This window comes from Lithobates pipiens, unplaced genomic scaffold (assembly GCF_037356315.1).
Source record: "Lithobates pipiens isolate NorthernLeopardFrog02 unplaced genomic scaffold, aLitPip1_a1.2 Scaffold_16, whole genome shotgun sequence".
NCBI classification, from domain to species: Eukaryota; Metazoa; Chordata; class Amphibia; order Anura; family Ranidae; genus Lithobates; species Lithobates pipiens.
Window position 1 is genome coordinate 358,344,363 of NW_027507748.1, and position 20,297 is coordinate 358,364,659.

At 41.1% G+C, this 20,297-nt stretch overlaps 1 protein-coding gene across 10 annotated transcripts in view; it reads right to left on the reverse strand.

Moving 5' to 3' along the window:
• The window catches only part of COL16A1 (collagen type XVI alpha 1 chain), a 294,574-nt gene extending 287,755 nt beyond the window's left edge, over window positions 1-6,819 (reverse strand). For all 10 annotated transcript variants that reach the window (XM_077481956.1, XM_077481958.1, XM_077481954.1 and 7 more), the window contains exons 1-2: window positions 6,698-6,819; window positions 1,890-1,999 (exon numbers count right to left, since the gene is read on the reverse strand). In XM_077481956.1, the coding sequence (XP_077338082.1) occupies window positions 1,890-1,968 (79 nt within the window). In that variant the 5' untranslated portion in view covers window positions 1,969-1,999; window positions 6,698-6,819. The remainder of the gene's footprint in view (window positions 1-1,889; window positions 2,000-6,697) is intronic.
• Between the last annotated feature and the right edge of the window lie 13,478 nt (window positions 6,820-20,297).

Genomic DNA, 20,297 nt, shown 5'->3' on the forward strand with positions numbered 1-20,297 from the left:
TTATATCCCTCTTTAAAATGCCGACGTATATCGACGTGAGCCAGTCTGGAAGTGGTTACATTCCTTTGCAAACATGATATAACTTGTAAAAGCAATGATAAAATCATGACTAAGCTGCATATAACTTATGCAGGTACCAGAATTGTGAGTACAACGCTGCAGCAGCACATAAATAGTGTGAACTTGTTAAAGAAGCTCCTGCATTGTGTAAAAGATTACTGCGCAGATCTTAATGAAATACACAAAGAGCACCAATATTCAAGTAAGAATAAACATGGTTATTGAAATGAGACAATATCAGTTTTGCTTGGATTTCTGCTTTAAAGTATTAACACCCATAAGATGTTTGTGACGTGATACATAGCAGGATCATATAATAATGAGATTTGTTTGCGGTACTCAATATAAACTTGGAAAATCAGTATTAGTAAGGGCTCATTTACATGGACTGCTGCTGGTGAGAATCAGCCATTCTTGCTCTCTGAGAAACTATCCCCATGTGTTTACAGATATACTGTAAACAATTCCTTACATAAGGTAATGTACAAGACAGTACCTTGTACAAATCAATAGTCAGAAGCACCACTGTTTGCATGTATCATTTTATCCAAGTGGTTACAAATGCGATTTAGGGACTTTAACCCTCTCTGGACGCAGACAGTGTCCAGACATGCCATTTATGGCTGCATACAAACTGTACGCTGCTAATTGTTCTGTTTGTGTGTAGCCATAGCACAGAGTACTGTTGCGTGCAGATGCAAGGGTTAGGTGCATCTGAACGCAGCAAACTATCAGCCCTCCTTCACCTGTCTGAATAGGCCTAAAGTAGAATAGTTTCAGCAAACTAAGGTTTTCCTTATCTGTTCTAGTTCGGGGTGCTGCTATGTACCCTGCAAAATATGCCCTTACAGGAAAGGAAGGTGGCATGAGTACGTGGTAGTCAGGGGAAACTACAACCTCCAGTAGGAAAATGTCTTATATTGCTGTTTTAGGTGGTCAAACATTTAGTGAACATGTTTTAGTTGAGGTTTACCAGCAGTGCACCAAGCTGCTAATGGAAACAAAAGGTGGTATTATTTTAAAAGCTGTGTTTGGTGCATGCAAAGCATTGATGCAGCTCTGCTAGGCTTGCGTTGGGTACAGAGCAATTAGGTGCTCCACAGATGGCCACACATGTTTACTAAGCTCTACTGTAACTTACTGTTTTTTTTTTTTTTCCAATATGGATGCTCATGGCATTCATTAAGTCATATATACATATATATCTGTACTAGATTTTTTGCTTGAAGCAGTCCTATTTTATATTGCATTATGGTATTAAACTATTCACACATTCTTAAGAAGCAGTAAAGGAGCTTTAAAACAAGCTACCCATAACCATTCTAACTAATTTTAATGTGAAATAATTCTCATAGAAAGATAAAGAAAGATCACAACAAAGACTCCAAAGTTGAGTTCTGTTCAGAAACACCCGTTGGTGGTTTACACTAGAGGGCTGGTACAGCTTGCCAGGATTTTACTCTGCACAGGGAAAAGCTTGAGAGTTCATTACCCAGTGTTGAGAAATGTAAAAATGAATTTCTCTAATATGCTTATAGACACAGAGGTAAGTGACAGCTTGTTTTCAAGTGCCATCACCACATGTTCAGTGTGCATGATCTAGGCATAGGTTCTCCTTAAGATCATTTACATCCTGCAAACATAATATTATTCGAAGACAAGAAATACTGGTTCAATGTTAAAAACTTAAAGAAATAACAAAATACAATCTAAGACCTAGCCAAGTAGCTTATAGAGACATTTGACAATGGGCTGTTGGGTTTGCTTAGGATTTTCAAAAGAAATATGAGGTAAGAGAGGGCATAGAGAGTATGATTGAAATTTGGTACCTGTCTGAGGTAGGATTCGTCCATTGCTGTACAAAATGCAAATGCTCAGATATATCGCCAATGTCCAAAAAACCCACATGTTGGCAGGTGGTGAGTTCAATTGACTCTGCCTGTTTAGTATGAATACAGAAAAAAAAGTTAATATTAGTTCCTTACTTTGCAAACCCTAGTAACTATATTGACTTCCTTAGCAAATACACTACTGTGCAAAAGTTTTAGGCAAGTGTGAAACGATGTTGTAAATTAAGAATGCTTTCAGAAATAGAAAGTAAATGAACAGAAAAGAACAGAACAGAAGAGAAATCCAAATCAAATCAAAATTTGGTGTGACCACTCTTTCCCTTCAAAACAACATGAATTCTTCTAGGTACACTTGCACACTACAAATCTTCTGTGGATATAGGCTGCCTCAAATCCCCTCTCTTCTTGTAATCCCAGACAGACTTGATGATGTTAAAATCAGGGCTCTGTGTGGGTCAACCATCACTTTCAGGACTCCTCTACTTTATGCTGAAGATAGTTATTAATGACATTGGCCACATGTTTGGAGTCATTGTCCTGCTGCAGAATAGGTTTGGGCCCAATCACATGCCTCCCTGATGTTATGGCATGATGGATAAATATCTGCCTGTATTTCTCAGCATTCAGGACACCATTGATCCTGACCAAATTTCCAACTCCGTTTGCAGAAATGCAACCCCAAACTTTAATTGAACCTTCACCATGCTTCACTTTTGCTTGCAGGCACTCATTATTGTACCACTCTCCAGCCCTTCAGTGAACAAACTGCCTCCGACTACAGACAAATATTAACATTTTGACTCCTCAGCCCAGAACACCTGCTGCCATTTTTCTGCACCCCAGTTCCTATGTTTTTATGCAGAGTTGTGTCACTTAGCCTTGTATCCACATTGGAGGTATGGCTTTTGGGAGAGATCTTGGTGATGCAGTATAACTATCTAGTATATTGTTGCTGTATTCAGCCTTACCAAGGTGAATGACATCAACAGTTTCTGAAAGATAAATAGTGCATTTTATATACAATGATATAGATCAGACCAAATTGAGGGACAAATGAGGGGGGGGGGGGATGGACATGGGGACTTTGTTTCAAATCAGGGACAGTTCGGAGCTATGGTACTGTATAAATTCAAAATTGGAATGAAAAAGTAATGATATTAAAGCAAACCTGTACTCGGGAAAACCTTTAAACAGCTTTCTGAGTTCAAAATATACCCCTCCCCCCCCAATCCTCCTCATTGGCCAGTAATGCTGCTAATCTTTGTGATGGGCCAATGGTGATTTTTCCAAGAAGTAGGACATAGCCACACCTTTGATCCAGGAAGCTGGTTGGACATTTCTATACCAAAGTGCCTGTAGATGTGAAACACCATGGAATTAGGGACCTGCAGGTTCCTGTTACCCGTTGGCAATAGTGAATATATGTGCTTTAGGTTTGTAATTTCCATATGTGTGCTTCCATTTGTATTTACGAAACATTAAAGAGACCAATTTTCCATAAAATTTAACTGAAAGTCTCCTGCAATGGAATCCAATAGAATGCAAACCATTACTCCCGGAAGTGTTAAATGCTGAAGAGTCTTATGGAGCCTGAAGAGCTGAACACAAAGGAGGTAGGGGACATGGATGATCAGAGAGGCAAATGTAATACCTCATCTAATGCAGGGGACCTGTAGGAAAATTACTTTAGAGAATGTAAGGTTCTCTTTAAATGAAACTTATCATGAGAGAAACACTTAAATTGCTGCTGATAAATTCTTTGGAAAATACCAGATACTTAACTGCCATGATGACTTTTTGACTTCAATATTTTTTAAAGCACTGTACTTGTCAGATTTCAGTTCTGCAAGACCGAGTGCGGTGGAGTTTATTTTCTTTCCATTTCAAATGATGATACCCTAGGTAGTTTGTTAAAAGAGTTGATTCTGATAAATTAGCAGAGAACTGTAAATGATTGCAAAAAAATTTCCAACCCTTAAATTAAAGTCATCTACTTTGACTGTTACTACCCAACAAATGGAAAAATTGTTGCTTGACTGTACCAAAATCAGTGTATATGGGCAGCACAGTGATAACTAGTTTCATTGGCTCCTTTCCAACATATGGGTATGTATGTATGTATGTATGTGAGGTAGGGACCTTAGATTGTAAGCTCTTTGAGGGCAGGGACCAATGGGACTGTACAGTGCTGTGTAAATTGTCAGCATGGTATAAATACGTGTAATATATAAACATATTGTTGCAATTTAATCAATTTAACACACTTATAAGTATCTTAATGTGCTTGGAGGAAGGAAAACTGTCTGGTGAATGTGTATACATGTTATGGAATATGCTTGCTCTTTAAAGTGTTACTATATAAAGTCCCAAGTGCTGCCGGGGTATTTTTTACTGTATATGCAAGAAACACTGTGCAGTAATCATGGCACAGACTAATTCCATTGTGGTATTTCAAATAGACCTCAGGCTGCACAAAGGAATGTAAAGGAAAGAAACAAGATTGGAATCCCAAGTGCATTTTCTATCTATAGAGGCAGAGGTAGATTTGCACTTAATTGCACTTTTTACACAAACTACTTTACAAATCTAAGTTTGAATATACATATATTTCTTAACTAGTGCACATGGCAAAATGGTAAAGAAGATGTTAATAAAGACATTTATTGTGTCACTAGGTGAGGAGCCTGACCAGACAGGTCTCCCCCTTCAGTATCAGCAGGTAGATACATGCTAGGATTTTTCCAGCTGCACACTTGGACCTATACAATACCCGGGGCCCTGGGCGTATGACCTCTTTTTCTCATAACACACAACTTGTTTAGAAAGGCCAGTAAGTGGGTAGAGAAATGTCACTGGAAGTGGAGGGTGGGACTCATATGCAAGTGATGAAGCAACATGGAATGTTTAAAAGCTTTTTAATGTATTCAACAATGCTGCAATTAATTGTTCTAATGTCTGTACAAAAGGCAATAGAAAAAAGGGGTGATGTGCAAAAAGAATGTAACTCATGGCAAGTGATCTGTGTTTCTACTTTTGGTTGCTGATTGATTATTATTATGCAGGATTTATATAGCACCAGCAATTTGCAAAGCGCTTTACAACATGAGGACAGACAGTACAGTTACAATACAATTCAATACAGGAGGAATCAGAGTTATTAATGGTCATGTATTTTATTTTATTTTTTTGCCTTGAAGGCCAGTTTACCATTTATTTATTAGTTATACATGTTTATATGGCACTGACAATTTACATATTGTACATTCATATAAGTCCTTGCCTTTAAGAAGCTTACAATTTAATGTTTCTATCTCACGTGCCTATTTACACATACTGGGAGCCAATTTACCTACCATTCATGTCTTCGGAAAAACTGATACAAGCACAAAAGATACACGGAGGTAGTGTCTTGGCTGGGATCCAAACCCAGTGACCCTAGTGCTACAAGACACATGTGCTAACCACTAAGCCATTGTGCTGCCCAGTCTTTTTTTTATTATGTCACATTTGCTTGCCAGTAATGTAATGTACAGCATGCGCTAACCCTGATCAAAATGTAAAGGCTTATTAAGTGCAGTGTACAGGACATGGGGGTTGATTTACTAAAGGCAAATAGGCTGTGCAAAGTGCAAGTGCAGTTGCTCCAGAGCTTAGTAAATAAGGTAAGGCTTCACTTTCCAAAGAATACCCAATCATGACCAAGGAAAATAAAAAAAAATGCATTTTTACTTGCACGTGATTGGACAATGGCAGTCAGCAGAGTTTCTGCTCATTTACTAAGCTCTGGAGCAACTGCACTTGCAGAGTACAATTGCATTTTGCAAAGTACACAGTCTTTTAAGCTTTAGTAAATCAACCCCAAAGTGAAACAGAACATGATCAATCAATTCATTGCTCTGACTTCAGTGAACTGAGATGTGAATGGCTACTATTGATCACTGCACACCATCACTGCACTTTGTACATCTGTACTGAATTTGTTTGCTTGTCTGGACTTTGATTGCAACAACCTGTGTTTTTCCATATAAAATGAGACTGTAAACAAGATGCATATGACTTCAAAGCAACATAAATAAATAGTTCCACAAAAGCTTATTTGAATTTGCTGCAAATTCCGGCAATATTTTTTTCCCTATGAACGCCAGAGAGTTTATAGAACCCAACAAATCTGGCGAATATAACATAGTCTTCATTTCCTTTTTGACATGCAGCAACCCTTAAATTCCCTGAGCTGGCAGATGTGATGTAATTATTTTAGCAGAGACTGTTTCCATAGGAGGACCTCCAGAAAGAGGCACATGAAAAGGCTAGCTTGGACGCTAGTGTTATTACACTTTGAGTTTAACCATTGATATGAAATGACTCATTCTAGCAAACCGTTCAGTCGATGTGGCAAACAGTAATTCAAATCTTATTAAATACTGATTCCTTTGCACGCACTGCACTTAATAGGTGCTGTTTAAATCCTATTAAAATCCCACCAAACATAATGAGTTTTACAATAGTGTTATAGTACTATTATTAAATGAAGTGAGCAGTCACAATCCACGTTAATGGTGAAATTGCCTCCCAAGTTTTAAGTCACGCTCAGAGACGTCTCCTAGACTAATAATACAGGCAAGAAGTAAATCAGTCATCACAGGGGATCCTCTTTGTGTCTGATGCTGGGTGGATGTAACATGCCTATTCAAAACAGGAGATGCTGCCCATCATAAGTGTGGCTAATGCCCTTTGTCTCTGCCAGGACACAGGCCACACATCAGACAAACTCTGCACTCAAGACTTACCGCTCTATGAAGTTGACCTTCCTCAGACACAGGAGATGGGATTCATGTTGCAGAAAAAAATCCCTTGAAGCTCAGCAATTTTTCCCTTGTGCTGAAACTTCTCTTTCAGTCTTCCCTTCCCCTCCCATCTCCTCCTCCTTTCTCAAACTTATTTTCCTCCCCTCTTTTCCAAATTCTCATCCCCCTTCTCATCTTACTATCTCTCAATCTGTCCATCTGCTTTTCTTGGTTTGCTTTTATCTTCCCTTTCTTCTTTTCTCTGCCTCTTTTCAATCAGCTTTTTGTTTCCAAGAATAATACAAATAACTTTTTTTTTTATATATATATAAAAGCTGACCACACACCTTAAAGTGGATGTAAACTCTAACAATAAAGCCCCATACACACAATCAGATTTTCTGCTGATTTTGTCTTCAGATTTATCAAAACCATGTAGTGCAAGGGCCTGCCTGATTGCATAAACATTGAAACTCCTAAGGTTTGACCTCATATTATATGGTTTTGGTAAAGCTGAAGGACAAACTCAGCAGAAAATCTGAAAGTGTGTATAGAGCTTAAATGTCTCTTATTTGCCCCCTTTAGGTCTGATTAATATATAATTGAAAGAACTTTAAATCGGTTTAACAAGTGCAAAAAAAGGGTTTTCATCCAGCCAGTGATCATGTGAGCTGATAATTTCCTGTACTCTGCTTCTGGACTGGTATCAGTTATCATTGTTCCCTGCTATCTCGGTGGACTAGAAAACACCTCCCCTGGTATGGAGAAAATAAGAATGTGTTACTTAGAGCTTTACACTTGCAATACCCTCTGAAGAGCAATCCGTTTCCTGATCACTTTTCAATTTTAACCCTGTAAATGTCGCACTACCACACCACAATCACATGCATTGCACATGGTTGAAGCTTGGCCTCATTGATCTCAACTGGTGAGTTTGACAGTCGGTGCCGCCTGTGAAACTTGCCAATAAAACATAAGATGAGGTTCCTAAAGTGGAGTTCCACCCAAAAATGGAACTTCCACTTTTTGGAATCCTCTCCTCCTCTGGTGTCACATTTGGCACCTTTCAGGGGGGAGGAGGGAGCAGATACCTATCTAATACAGGTATTTGCTCCCACTTCCTAGCATAGATCACCTATGCCACTTCCGGCACCTACGCTTTCCTCTCCCACTGTCTTCTGGGAGACACACAGGTCCCAGAACACAGCAGGGACCAGTGAGGATGCACAGCAAGACTCATGCATGTGCAGTAGGGAACCAGGAAGTGAAGCCACTGATTCCTGATTCCCTTACCGAGGATGGCAGTGGCAGCAGCCGAGAGCCAACAGACAGATCGGCTTCAGCAGCTGACATCGCGGGCTCCCTGGACAGGTAAGTGTCCATATATTAAAAGTTAGCAGCTGCAGTTTTTGTAGCTGCTGGCTTTTAATATTTTTTTTTCGGTGGACCTCTGCTTTAACGACAAGGGATTGCATCTCAAACACCCTCCTTGCTGATGTTACTGTAATAAGAAAACACACAGCATTTGTTGATTGAACTAGATGGACTTGTGCCTTTTTTTCAACCAGACTAACTATGGAATGTAGCATTAGGTCCTATAATGAAGCCGAATCTGGCGAATGAAAAGGGACAACTGATAATGCCTCCAAAAAAAACGATCCCAAGAGGGAAATATGGGTTTTCTGAGTGACCTTATTTTTATACATGCTTTAATGAATTAAATAACTAGAAGATATGCAGCCAATTTTATTCCTGTCATAGCAGAAAGTGCTGAAACCTAGACCAGAGTACTAGAACTTAGGCTCTTATCGAGACCTATTTAAAGAAACTGGAGAAGTTTTGCCACTTCTGGGGATATGGGATCCCAGGACTGTTGCTTGGTGACTGAGGCCGCGTACACACGGGCGGATTGTCTGTCCAACTTAGTCCGCTGAACCGTGTTTCAGCAGACAATCCGCTCGTGTGTGGGCTTCAGCGGACTTTTTCAGCGGACAATCTGACAAACAAAGTCTTACGGAATTTCCGTAAGACAGTCTGTTCAAACTTGGTTTTGTCCGTCCAAACTTGGTTTCAGCGGACAGTCCGCTCGTGTGTAGGCAAGTTGGACGGACTAAGTATGGCGCATGCTCAGAAAGGATTTACACGGCCGAAGGTTGCATTGCAGTGTATAGGACGTCGTTTTTCTAGTCCCGTCGTACGTGTTGTACACGTCATCACGCACGCTTTCAGCGGACTGTCTGCTCATCGTGTGTGGTCAAGTCCATTCATGCAAATTTTGAACGGACTGTCTGTCGGATTGTCTGACGAACTTAGTTGGGCAGACAATCCGCCCGTGTGTACGCGGCCTGAGAGGAAACTTTGCCAAATTTCCTGATATGTGCTGTTTTTGGAGCTTCTCCCGGCTTAAAGTAGATTTGTGACCACCTCATGAGAACAACCATGCTCTAGGAACCTTTGCCTCTCAGGCCATAAGGTGTAGCTTCTCCGGAGCTGGGTGCAGGAACTGACCCTGAGACAGAAGATCTGGAGTTACTACAGGAAGTAATAATAGAAAATCTGGAAAAGAAACTGCACTATGGTATAGGTAGTGCACGCGATAAAGTGCACTTACAATTTAAAAAGGGGTCTCTATGCAGAACCAATGGAAGCTGCAATTCTGCTGCATAGCATTACTACAGTAACAAGAATAATAATAATAAAAAAAAATACAGGAAGTATTGGATCTTCCACACTGACAGAAAGAAGTGTTGTGAACCATTCCCTCCTCCGCCAGAACAGGATTACTGCTATCACTGTATTTGTGGATCTGCTGAGTCTTGACAGAAATCTCAAAATCAGAGGTATTGGTGGAAATATGTAACCCAGACTGAACCTACAGGGGTGGTGAAGGCAGTTTATCCCCTCTCCCGAGGGGTATGGAACTCTTGTCAGGCATCTCGGGCATTTGGTATTCGCAGGGGTTGCTGCAAGATCTATCTTGGGGATGCCCCACCTCTTGGTCAGAAAAGAAAATGCTTGGGGACTAAGTGGCTACTTGTTCAACAAAAATTGCCAACTCAGGGAATCAGGTAGCTGGTTCTCCATTGCTGGCAAGTATACTGAATTTAGATCTATTAGATATGTCTGAGCCCAGTTCACAATGGGACGAACCTCTTCCAGTAATGTGGGGCTCCTAGTACCACTCTGCACCTGAATATAGGCTACTGCGTCTCTGTTGTCCAGACACAGGAGCACCCTCATGCCCTTCAATGAAGTGCCAAAGGTTAGTAGAGCTTGAAGGGCAACTTTGAGTTCTAAGATCTTTGAGACTATTTCCTGGAGGTCAAATGCCAAACGACCCCTGGCTGCCTTGTTCTCATAATGAGCCCCCCAGCCTTCCAGACTGGCATCCAATTTGACTATCTCTTTTTGCAGAGGAATGATCAGGTGGCACTTCATCAAGCTGCAGACCAGAGTCCACCACCACAGCAGCTTTTTCACCCTGTTTTGGATGATAATTGATCGATGCATCAATGCTCCATCCCACTGTGGGAAGAATGATCTCTGAAATGTTTCTATGTGCATTGAGCCTACTGAATCATTGGGAACATGGAATTCATGGAGCCCAAAATGGTGAGACAAGTTCTGACCAACAGAGACGTTGCTGGCAAACTTCACCTTACGAACTGGAGGACCTATTTTATCTCCTGGAAGTTGGTCCATGTTGGCCTGGGTATCCAGCAGTGTGCCCAGAAAGATCATCTTGGGACAGTTTTTTCCAGTTTATTAGCCATCCAAAGTACTGTAAAGTATAAATCAAATCTTCTGATGCTGAACAAGAATATTCCTATTGCTGGCAAGTAGGAGAATGTCATCCAGATAATGATGGACTCTCAATCTCTTCTCCCTCAGTAGTGCATTTACTGATAGCAGGACATTCAAAAAGGTACTGGGGGCAATGGCTATGCCAAAAGGTAGGCTTCTGGACTGAAAATGTTGGCAATTGATGGCGAAGCAAAGATATTTTTGTAAAGCGGGGTGAATAGGCACATGCAGATATGCAACTGACAAATCTATGGACAGCATCCAGTCTCCTAGGTTTATCGCAAGTAGAATAGACTGAAGACTCTATGGAGAATATTGAAGTATTCAAGATGAATTCTCATGTTGAGGCCCTTTTGGGCTAATACTAAATGAAGACCTCCCATCTTCTTTTGGAAATAGGGATGAGCAGAACCTCCTCCCTCGCTGAGAGACTGGTACCTCTAAAATTTGAGAATTTTTGATGGAGTTCAGTATGTATTTGATAATTATTTTCCTCTTCTCTAGGTCTGAAGGAAGCCTGGTTGCTTGGAAATGATCTCATGGGAGTTTCCCCCTGAACCCTCACAGATGGCCAAATTAAATGGTAGGCACTACTCAAGGATCCCTCACGTGATCTGCCCAAACCTGTGTATAAAGCCCGATCCTACTCCCACAGCCACAGGCTGAGCAGGCATGTCCTCAAAAAATACTTTCGTTGATCCCCTGCCGTTAAAAAACTTGGGCTTTTGAAGTCCCAAAAGAGAAGCTTGGGGCTTCCCAGTCTGTATGATCTTGCTTCCCTGTATTGCACTTGTAAAACCTCTCTGAGGTTTCAGCTTTTTATCTGACACGATTAGGCTCGACTTGCTGCCAGTCACCTTGGAGATGGCTGAGTCTAGCTTGGAACGGAATATTTTAACACCATCGTAGGGAATTTTATACAAATTAGTCTTGAATGCATCGTCTGCCACCCAGGACTTTGGCCATACAGCTTAGAACAGAGGAAAGCATTGCTCTTGTGGCTGATGTAATTATGTTCATGGATGCCACCGCTACAAAGTCCCCTGTTAATTTGAGCTCTTGTAGGGTTGATATTATTTTCTCTTCATCTGCTCCTTCCACTAGAGATTTCTCCATGTTAGATGTCCATCTGGATACTGCTTTCTCAACCACCACTAATGCAATGGCTGATCTGCAGGCACTGCCTGCCACCGTATATGCACGTTTCAGATCAAGATCTATCTTGAAGTCTAAGACATTTTGAAATGTTTCCACGTCCTCCATCAGAAGGGTAACATGTCTAGCTAAACGCATCAAGGATGCGTCAACAACTGGGGCTGAAATTAGAGGGTTCACCTTGGGTCCTTTTAATGGGTGCTTTTTTAAGATTGGGGAAATACTTCCTATTTTTTCTAGGTGTTTCCTCCTCCTCCTCCCAATCAATCGCCTCCTTTACTGATTTGGCGAATGGTTCCACCAAGGTAAAGTCAAATCCCATGGAGCCTTCTATTTTTTGTTATCTGACGAGCTATCTGATTTCTTCAGAACTGTGGCTGAAATAGGTTAGAAGCAGATGCCTCCAGGATCAACTCATTAACGGATTCTCTGATTAGACTTGTTAGCTCTGTGACATCCACATCCATTTCTTAGGTTGCTTCCTCAAAGCAGGAATGGCAAGCTAGCTTGTCTGGTAATTCTGGAGCGAAACAAACCCAGCAAAGGTTGTCCCCTGGGCGGGATTGATGATTCTATGCATGAAGGTAAAGAACCTTCTGTCTGCTGCTCTCCCCACAGCCCCCCTAATACTCACCTGAGCCCTCTCTATCCTGCGATGTGCACGAGAGCCTCAGCTGTTCCCAGAATTCCCTCTCCCCATTGGCTGAGACAGAAGCGGAAGCCATTGGCTCTCACTGCTGTCAGTCACAGCCAGTGGGCCAATGAGAAGCGCTGGAGGGGGCCCAAGAAGAAGAGGATTGGGGCTGCTTGAGCAAGCAAGTATGACATGTTTGTTATTTTTTTTTCAAAAACCAAACCTTTAATACCACTGTAGGGTTCCACTTTAATGTTCTCTGTAAAGGGAACACTGCATCACATGTGTGAACACTGAAGGGATGTCTGAAGTGCAGGAGAAACCAGAAAGGGAAATTAAGGGCAATGGGATTTATATAATGCATTAAGGAATCCCAGTCAAGAGAGTAGAACAGACTCTGGATGCCTGGTTGTACATGAAAAAGTTAACAGTGACACCACTCTCCATGCCAATTTTCTCTCAAAAAAAGTTCACTAAAATGTATTAGCAAAACAATACCATGGTTTGCAAGTTTGTTGCAGGATTGTACTGAGAATTGGATTTGGAAAGTTGGCTTAAAGACCAGCTAGAAGATTCAAAAGAGTGCTATAAAAAGAAAAACTGTAAAAGAAAATAAAGGGCTCTCTGAACATTCCCACAGGTGCAATGGTTGGCTATGAGCCTTAATTAAAGTACAACTATAGGCAAAACCTTTTTACTTTGGATAGAGTAAGGGAGGGTTACAACCCCTCAGATTTTTTTTCACCATCTGTGTCCCATTGCTGAGATTTCCCTTCCCTTCCTGTCCTATAGCCAAACAGGAAGTGAGAGGAAATTCCCCCAAATTAAGGGAATTCATTGGGGACCCCCAGGCCACCAGAACTAGTGTCTCTTTTGGAAGGGGTCCCCTCTATTACTTTTCTGGAGACAACCCAAAATTTTGAATTTTCTTTTACTTTCACTTTATTTAATTTTTTTTTCATGTTCAAACACTTTATTGAGAGGAATAAAGGAATAAACATTGGAAACAATGGTCAAAATGTGGACGAATCATGAAATGGAAACATTACAGTAGCCAAAGTCAGTGAGCCGTTGGGAAATGGTCAATTTTGGAGGACTTAAGCTCTCAGCCTGCTTAGTAGGATAAATCCAAGAGTGGAATAAACTAACAAACATGTTACATAACTAACATAAGTGTAGTTAAACAGAAAAGGAGGTAAATAAGACGTATTGACATTGACAACAATGTTAAGCTGACTACTTTCACTTTCAATGATAATGATAAACAGGACAAATAAAGGGGTAAATCTCTTTAAAGTGGTTGTAAACCCACAATAAAAAGAAAATTTAAAAAACCTTCAAGACAAAGGCATAATGAGGTAGTATGCATAGCATACTAGCTTATTATGAAATAATTACCTTAGATCAAAGCCCCCATATCGGTCCCCATACACCGCTCCGGCCGGCAACATCGCTCCTGGAGTATCGTGGGCTCCGGCGCTTTAATTGGCTAGAGCTGCGTTGATGTCACTCCAGTGGGAGCTGCCGGTAACAGCACACTAGTTGAAGCAATGGCACGAACGTGCCATTCCTTCAGCGCGTATGTGCCGATTATGCAATACCACATATGAAAAAAGGATTAACTATTGTAAGTAAAACAATGACATTTTTGGCGTGTTATTGCTTTAAAGAGGAAGTAAACCCTGATGAGTTTACTTCCTCTTTCATTCCCTGCAAAGGCAAAGCATAATGGACTACTATGCATCGCATAGTAGTCCATTATGTGTCACTTACCTGACACAGGAGCCAGCAAAGTCACCACTGTCCCCTGTAGTCCGGAGCGTCCATCTTCTCGGTGGGGTCTCGCAGCTCCGCCGCTGTCATTCGGCGAAGCCGCGATGACGTCACTCCCGCGCATGCACATGGGAGCCGACACGCGCGGCAGCTCCGTTGTTGGAAATGCTGCGCTCAGTGCGCCTGCGCGCCGCTGTCTACGGCGCATGCGCCGTAGACAGCGGTGCCTGTCTTCGGGCAAATATCTCCTAAACCGTATAGGCTTAGGAGATATTTCTTGGACCTACAGGTAAGCCTTAATCTAGGCTTACCTGTGGGTCAAAGTGGTTTGTAAGGGTTTACAACCACTTTAAAATCGTATAATTTTAATCGTATGAAAAGCAGACCTTACACCTATGGAGAATAGTTAGAAAATATAGTATACTTTAATTTATATGTCAATGCACTGACATGGTAGTGTAATGGTGAAAGAATTGTGAAATTTGTAGCACTTGTTGTTTTGCTTTGGCTAGAGAAGTTGAGAGCAGCTGATAGATGCAATTCCAGTGTATTAGAAACTCATGCAACTTCAGACCTAGTTTTGTTTTTGAGGCTTTAAAATAGCCATGCATTTATTGTTGTACCTGTTTTGCTTTCACAGTACTCAACTGTCAACTGAATCTCGCATATGCTTGTACTACTCTACTTTTTAAAATACTGATAAAAACGTTTTTGTGTTCAATCTAAGTATAATGAAATTTCATAAAAAAAGCAGAATAAAAATGAAAGATGAATACAACACAATCAAAGTGAAATTCCAGTGTCCCACTGCATATATCACAATAACATATGAGGCATTTAAAGATAGAGAGGGCACACATAATCTAGCCATCTCACTTCAATGAGTAAAGGCATACCCCAGAGATAGTATTCATAAATTACGGGTACATACTGTCAGACGATCTTCCCCTATGTTTACAGTTGAAAATAGGGATATGAGGGGCTGCTAGAATGGGCGTGAAATAGCTAGCGAATGTAGGATGGTGAAGGAGAGAAAGGGAAGGCCCAGAGATAGCACTCATGAATGGCATTACTCAACAACGGGATAGCCATCTGAAACAGTTATCACCCAAAGAGAAGGTCCTGGAGGTCTTCTGACTCTATACACTTCCCAAGAAAGCTAAGTTTGATGACATTGCTCATACATTCTTACTTCCCGTGCCAGAAGTGACTTTATGTGTTCAATATGCTCCAACTTAGAAACCTGTGTCGACCGCCAAAACTGCCCTGGCTGCTGTCAAGCAGGGACATAAGATATCTTTGTTGATGCATTGGTTGACCCCCGCAGTATGGACAGCAAGACTACTTAAGGTGAATTTGGAATGGTCACATCCATTATGTTGACATATATATGAAGAATCAGATCTGAAAAACTTCTGATAGGGGAGCATGCCCACTAAATATGCGCTAGTGAGCCTCAACTACTGTATATTGGCAGTGCCAACATAAATCTGTCACTGTGGGATATTTCTGGCTTTTTCAGACGTCTAATTATTAGAGGCTTTCATCCTGCATAGCAAATGGATATAAGAATCAGTGGGATCAGAAGTGCTTTGCTTGTACATCCTTTACAATGTGTTCTCATTGTACATACTGTACAAATGGCACTATAACCCAATTCCGTGGCTTGCTAACATAATTCACAGTTATCCAAATGCAACAAAAAAACTTAAAGGGGTTGTAAAGGTAAATGTTTTTTCACCTTAATGCATTCTATGCATTAAGGTGAAAAAACATCTGACAGTGCCTGCGCCCCCAGCCCCCCCATTTTACTTACCTCACCCCTCGAAAATCCCGTGCTCGCCCCCGCTGTTCTTCTTCACCACTCAGCCTGGCCGCTGATTGGCTAGAGTGGATGGATGGAAAGCAGCGCAGGCATTGGCTCGCGCTGCGGTCAATCACATACACTGACACGGAGCGCTGGGGAGCGGGGCCGTGTGATACAGCGAGCAGCTATAGCCGCCGGCTGTATCACGGGAGCGTTCCCGCAGATGCTTTTCGCCATGCGAGGGAGCTCGCATGAACGTGAGAAGTACCTGCGGGAGGAAGCAGAGACAGGCGCCGAGGAACCCCAGAAGAGCAGGTTCGGGGCCACTCTGTGCAAAACGAGCTGCACAGTGGAGGTAAGTATGACATGTTTGTTATTTTAAAAAATATATAAATTTTACTTTACAATCCCTTTAATGGAAAAATTGTGCAAACTTTGGTACAGCTTTCAGTTACATTTACCTCTTTCTGGTAAAAAAAACACTATTTGTTTTCTAACTTGGGTGATCCCTGAATGCTAAACTGGGACTATCTAGAATAGCAACTTTGGGAGTGACATGGGTTAGGATATACCTAAACTATAAAACAATACAAGGTGGGAAAATGGAATATACAAAAAAATCATAAACAACATAAGGACTGTATGGCAGCATAGTTTCTGTGTATGGTCTGCAAACAAGAATTTCAATGTTAAGTACCGTATTTATAGGCATATAACACACACTTTTTGCCCCCTAAAATCAGGGGGAAATCGGGGGTGCGTGTTATACGCTGATCCCCCACTGTTGCTACCCATTTCTGCCGTTCTCTGCGGCTTCCGAGTATTTTCGGCCACATTAGGCCATTCTCGCGGCTTTCCAAAAATAGCTGAGAATGGCCGAAAATAGCCGAGAATGGCCGAGTGCGGCCAAAAATACCCGAAAGCCGCTGAGAACTACCGAGTGCCACCTAGATACACAGGACATCCGCTCTGTATCTCGGCGACACCAAACACACTGACAAGGCTGAAATGGACTGACAAGGCTGCAAATGACTGACACGGCTGCAATGGACTGACAAGGCTGTAAATGACTAACAAGGCTGCAATGGAAGGCTGCAAACGACTGACAAGGCTGCAAATGACTGAAAAGGCTGCAATGCAAGGCTGCAAATGACACTGATAAGGCTGCATTGATGGGCATTTAAATGTAATTTATTTTCCTTAAACTTCCCTCCTAAAAGTTTTTTTCTTTTAAATTCCCTCCTAAACTTGGGGTGCATGTTATACGCCGGCACGTGCTATACGCGGATAAATACGGTATCTGTCTGAATTTAGCTTTATCAGTTATTCAGTTAATCCCATTCTGACAGTTTTGTATAGAATTTCATTGTAGCTTCTACAGTTTATGAAAGTTGCAGGCAGCTGCAAACTTCTTGGGCTCCCCTCTGTTTCCTATAAATACTACATAATGGAAATGAGCATTATAGGATTGAGAAGGTACATGAATTGCCAAAGGCATTTCAGCTAAGCAATGCTATTGTTACTGAAAGATGGTGGACAGTGATTATCTGACAAGACAGTGCTTACTGTGCTTTTGAATTTTGCATTATGTTACATATTTAAGAAAAAACTTTTTAGACTGCTCTTGACTATGAGGGCCTAAAGGGCTGTAGGCCTTGAAAGAGTGAAACACGCTGAGCAGAATATACTACCAATACATAAACCAAAAGAGCAGTCCTAAAACTTCTAAAAGAAGGAAAGGGAATCATAAACATAAGACTTTCCATGACCACTGGGTGCACATATATTTTTAAGAACAACTGGTCCTTATATTTTGCCAGAATGAAGAGCAATCGGTGTAATGAATTAAAATGAATGAACGAATAAAAAAAATGATTCCTTTATTATTCAAACACAAGCTTGAAAATGACATCTGAACATTTGCTGTAAATAACGAAGGTTGTATTTCAGACATAGTCATAAATGAGAGTGAAAAATAAGTGAAATGACTGTGCTAACTCAAATGTAAATAAAAGCAGCTGGCACAAAAATAGACACATTTTAAGGAAATATGGAACACGGTGTAGCGCTACAAAAGTGACAATGAAACATCTAAAAGTGCAATGTGCAAGAAAAGAACAGAAAGTCCAGATGGCCGCACCCCGATGAAAACTGATTTCTTTATTAGTAGAAATCCATACAGCAGGAATAAACAGGAATAAAACCACTGCTGTGTGGATTTATACTAATAAATAAATCGTTTTTCATTGGAGTGTGGCCATGCAGACTTTCTGTTCTTTTCTTGCATATGGTTGCATATTGAGCTACACCCACACCTAATCAGGGAAGAGATCTTGGGAAGAGACACCTGGAGTGGGTTCTCCTTTCTTTAAAAGTTCAATGTGAATAATATGTTGGTGATGAATAGAAAGTGCTAAATGCAAAAGTGCAAATTCCAATGGCCGGAACCAGTGATATATGTGAATCACTGTATAATTAGGTGAGCTCAAATGGGGCTGGTGACCAAACACATGAAAACAATCCACCCTTCATGAAACAAATGTATTCAGCATTGGGATGAAACAGCCATGACAACAGATATCACAGCAGGAATGGTGCGTCCCGCACCCGGAGTGAGGGGTAAATACTCTTAACGGATGTAGTGGACTCACATGCCAGTGGCAGTGGCTCAATCACGCTAAGAAAACGTGGACATGGAACTCCGATGGAACTTAGGTCCTAATCACTGTTTGTTATGAATGTTGATTGGGATATAAACTATTTCATTAATCAAGCATAATATACAAATTTTTATTTATGTGAGTCACCAATTATTTGGTTTGTACACTTATTGAGATTATTTTATTTATTAAGCCTTATATAAGTTTTAATTTGTCTGATTGTATGTCATCAATTATATATAATCATGTTTATGTGTGGCTCTTTCATATGTGATATCCGTTAATGGGGCCTTTGCTATTTAGTATTATATAAATACATTGCCAGATCTCCGTTCGGACCTTCTCAGGAGCATTTGTGGGTAGCCGGCAGCCATTGCGACCACCGGCCACATGCATTGGCTCCTAAGTCACGCAGTGCTCACCCCTATTCTACGTAAAGCCGTACATCTACCATACAGCTACAGCAATTCATGCAGGAGTTCCATTCTGCTGGGAAGGGGTTAAATACCCTGCAATTCCCCTCACTTAAATCCTGCTGTGACCTGACAACACACAGCATTTTTTTGGACTGAGTGTGTTGTCAGCCCTGAGTTTTCTCTTGCCAGGATGCTCAGTACCTCCTACTTTCCCATCTCTATAACATTATGGCTCATTATTATATAGTCCTGAGATAAGGAGGCTAGATACTTTCCTTGAGACAAGAAATGAGCGCTGGGCACAGGACAGCTCTGAATTTCTGACATGACCAACAGGTATTTTTTTCCACTTATCAACCAGCTATAAACAGATATAATTGAGTGGTATATTTAACAGACCAAAAGGGAAAACATATACAACTCATTGTTAGGCTTTATATAGACATTATTAATACTGTATACAGAATGGACAATAGCTGTAAGTTGTAACTGTGTCAGGTAAGCACTTTAGTAAATCAAACAATGTCCTATTTTATGAATTATTAAAAACAAGCCACCAGGAGAGATTAAATACCTGCCAAAGTGCTAGCTGGCCAGAAAAATACACTTTACTACTCTAGACTGATTGCTGAGAGTTTCACACTGATGCCTGGAAGATAAACTTCCATTGACTCTATAACTAGATGAAGCCAAGATTTGGATCTTCTGATAAAATTGCTTTTACCTTAAAGTAATTCTGGAAACATATTACTAACAGTAAACAGTTAATTATGGAATTTGAAGAAAAAAAATTTTTTTTTCTGCTTTTGAGCTGTTCTTGCTTGTTTTGGATATTGTCTGCAGATTCATAACAGATGAATGTGTCAGTCCACGGCCAACACAGTCTTGTCCGTCACAGAGGCAGCTGTGCTCCCTCCACCTTGCTTGCTGACTCAGTGCTTTCTGTCTAGGAATCCTTGATTTAAGCCTCGTACACACGATTGGATTGTTGGCAGACAAAGCGCCAGACTTTTGTCTGAAGGGCGTGTGCCATGAACTTGTCTTGCATACAAACGGTACACAATTGTCAGCCAACAAACACGAACGCAGTGACCACTGCATGGAATTTCAGCTCTTGAGCGACACCCTTTGGGCATCTACTGCTCGTGTTTGGTGAGAATTCATTCCAAGCATGCGTGTTTGGACTTCTGTCTGACGGACTTGTGTACACACACTCTGAAAATCCAACAACAGACCGCTGTCCGCAGAAAATTTATAAACCTGCCATCCAACATTTGTCCATGGAAAATAGGCCAACAATTGTTTGATGGAGCATACAGTGGGCTCAGTCTCAAGCAGGGTTGCTACCTCATCC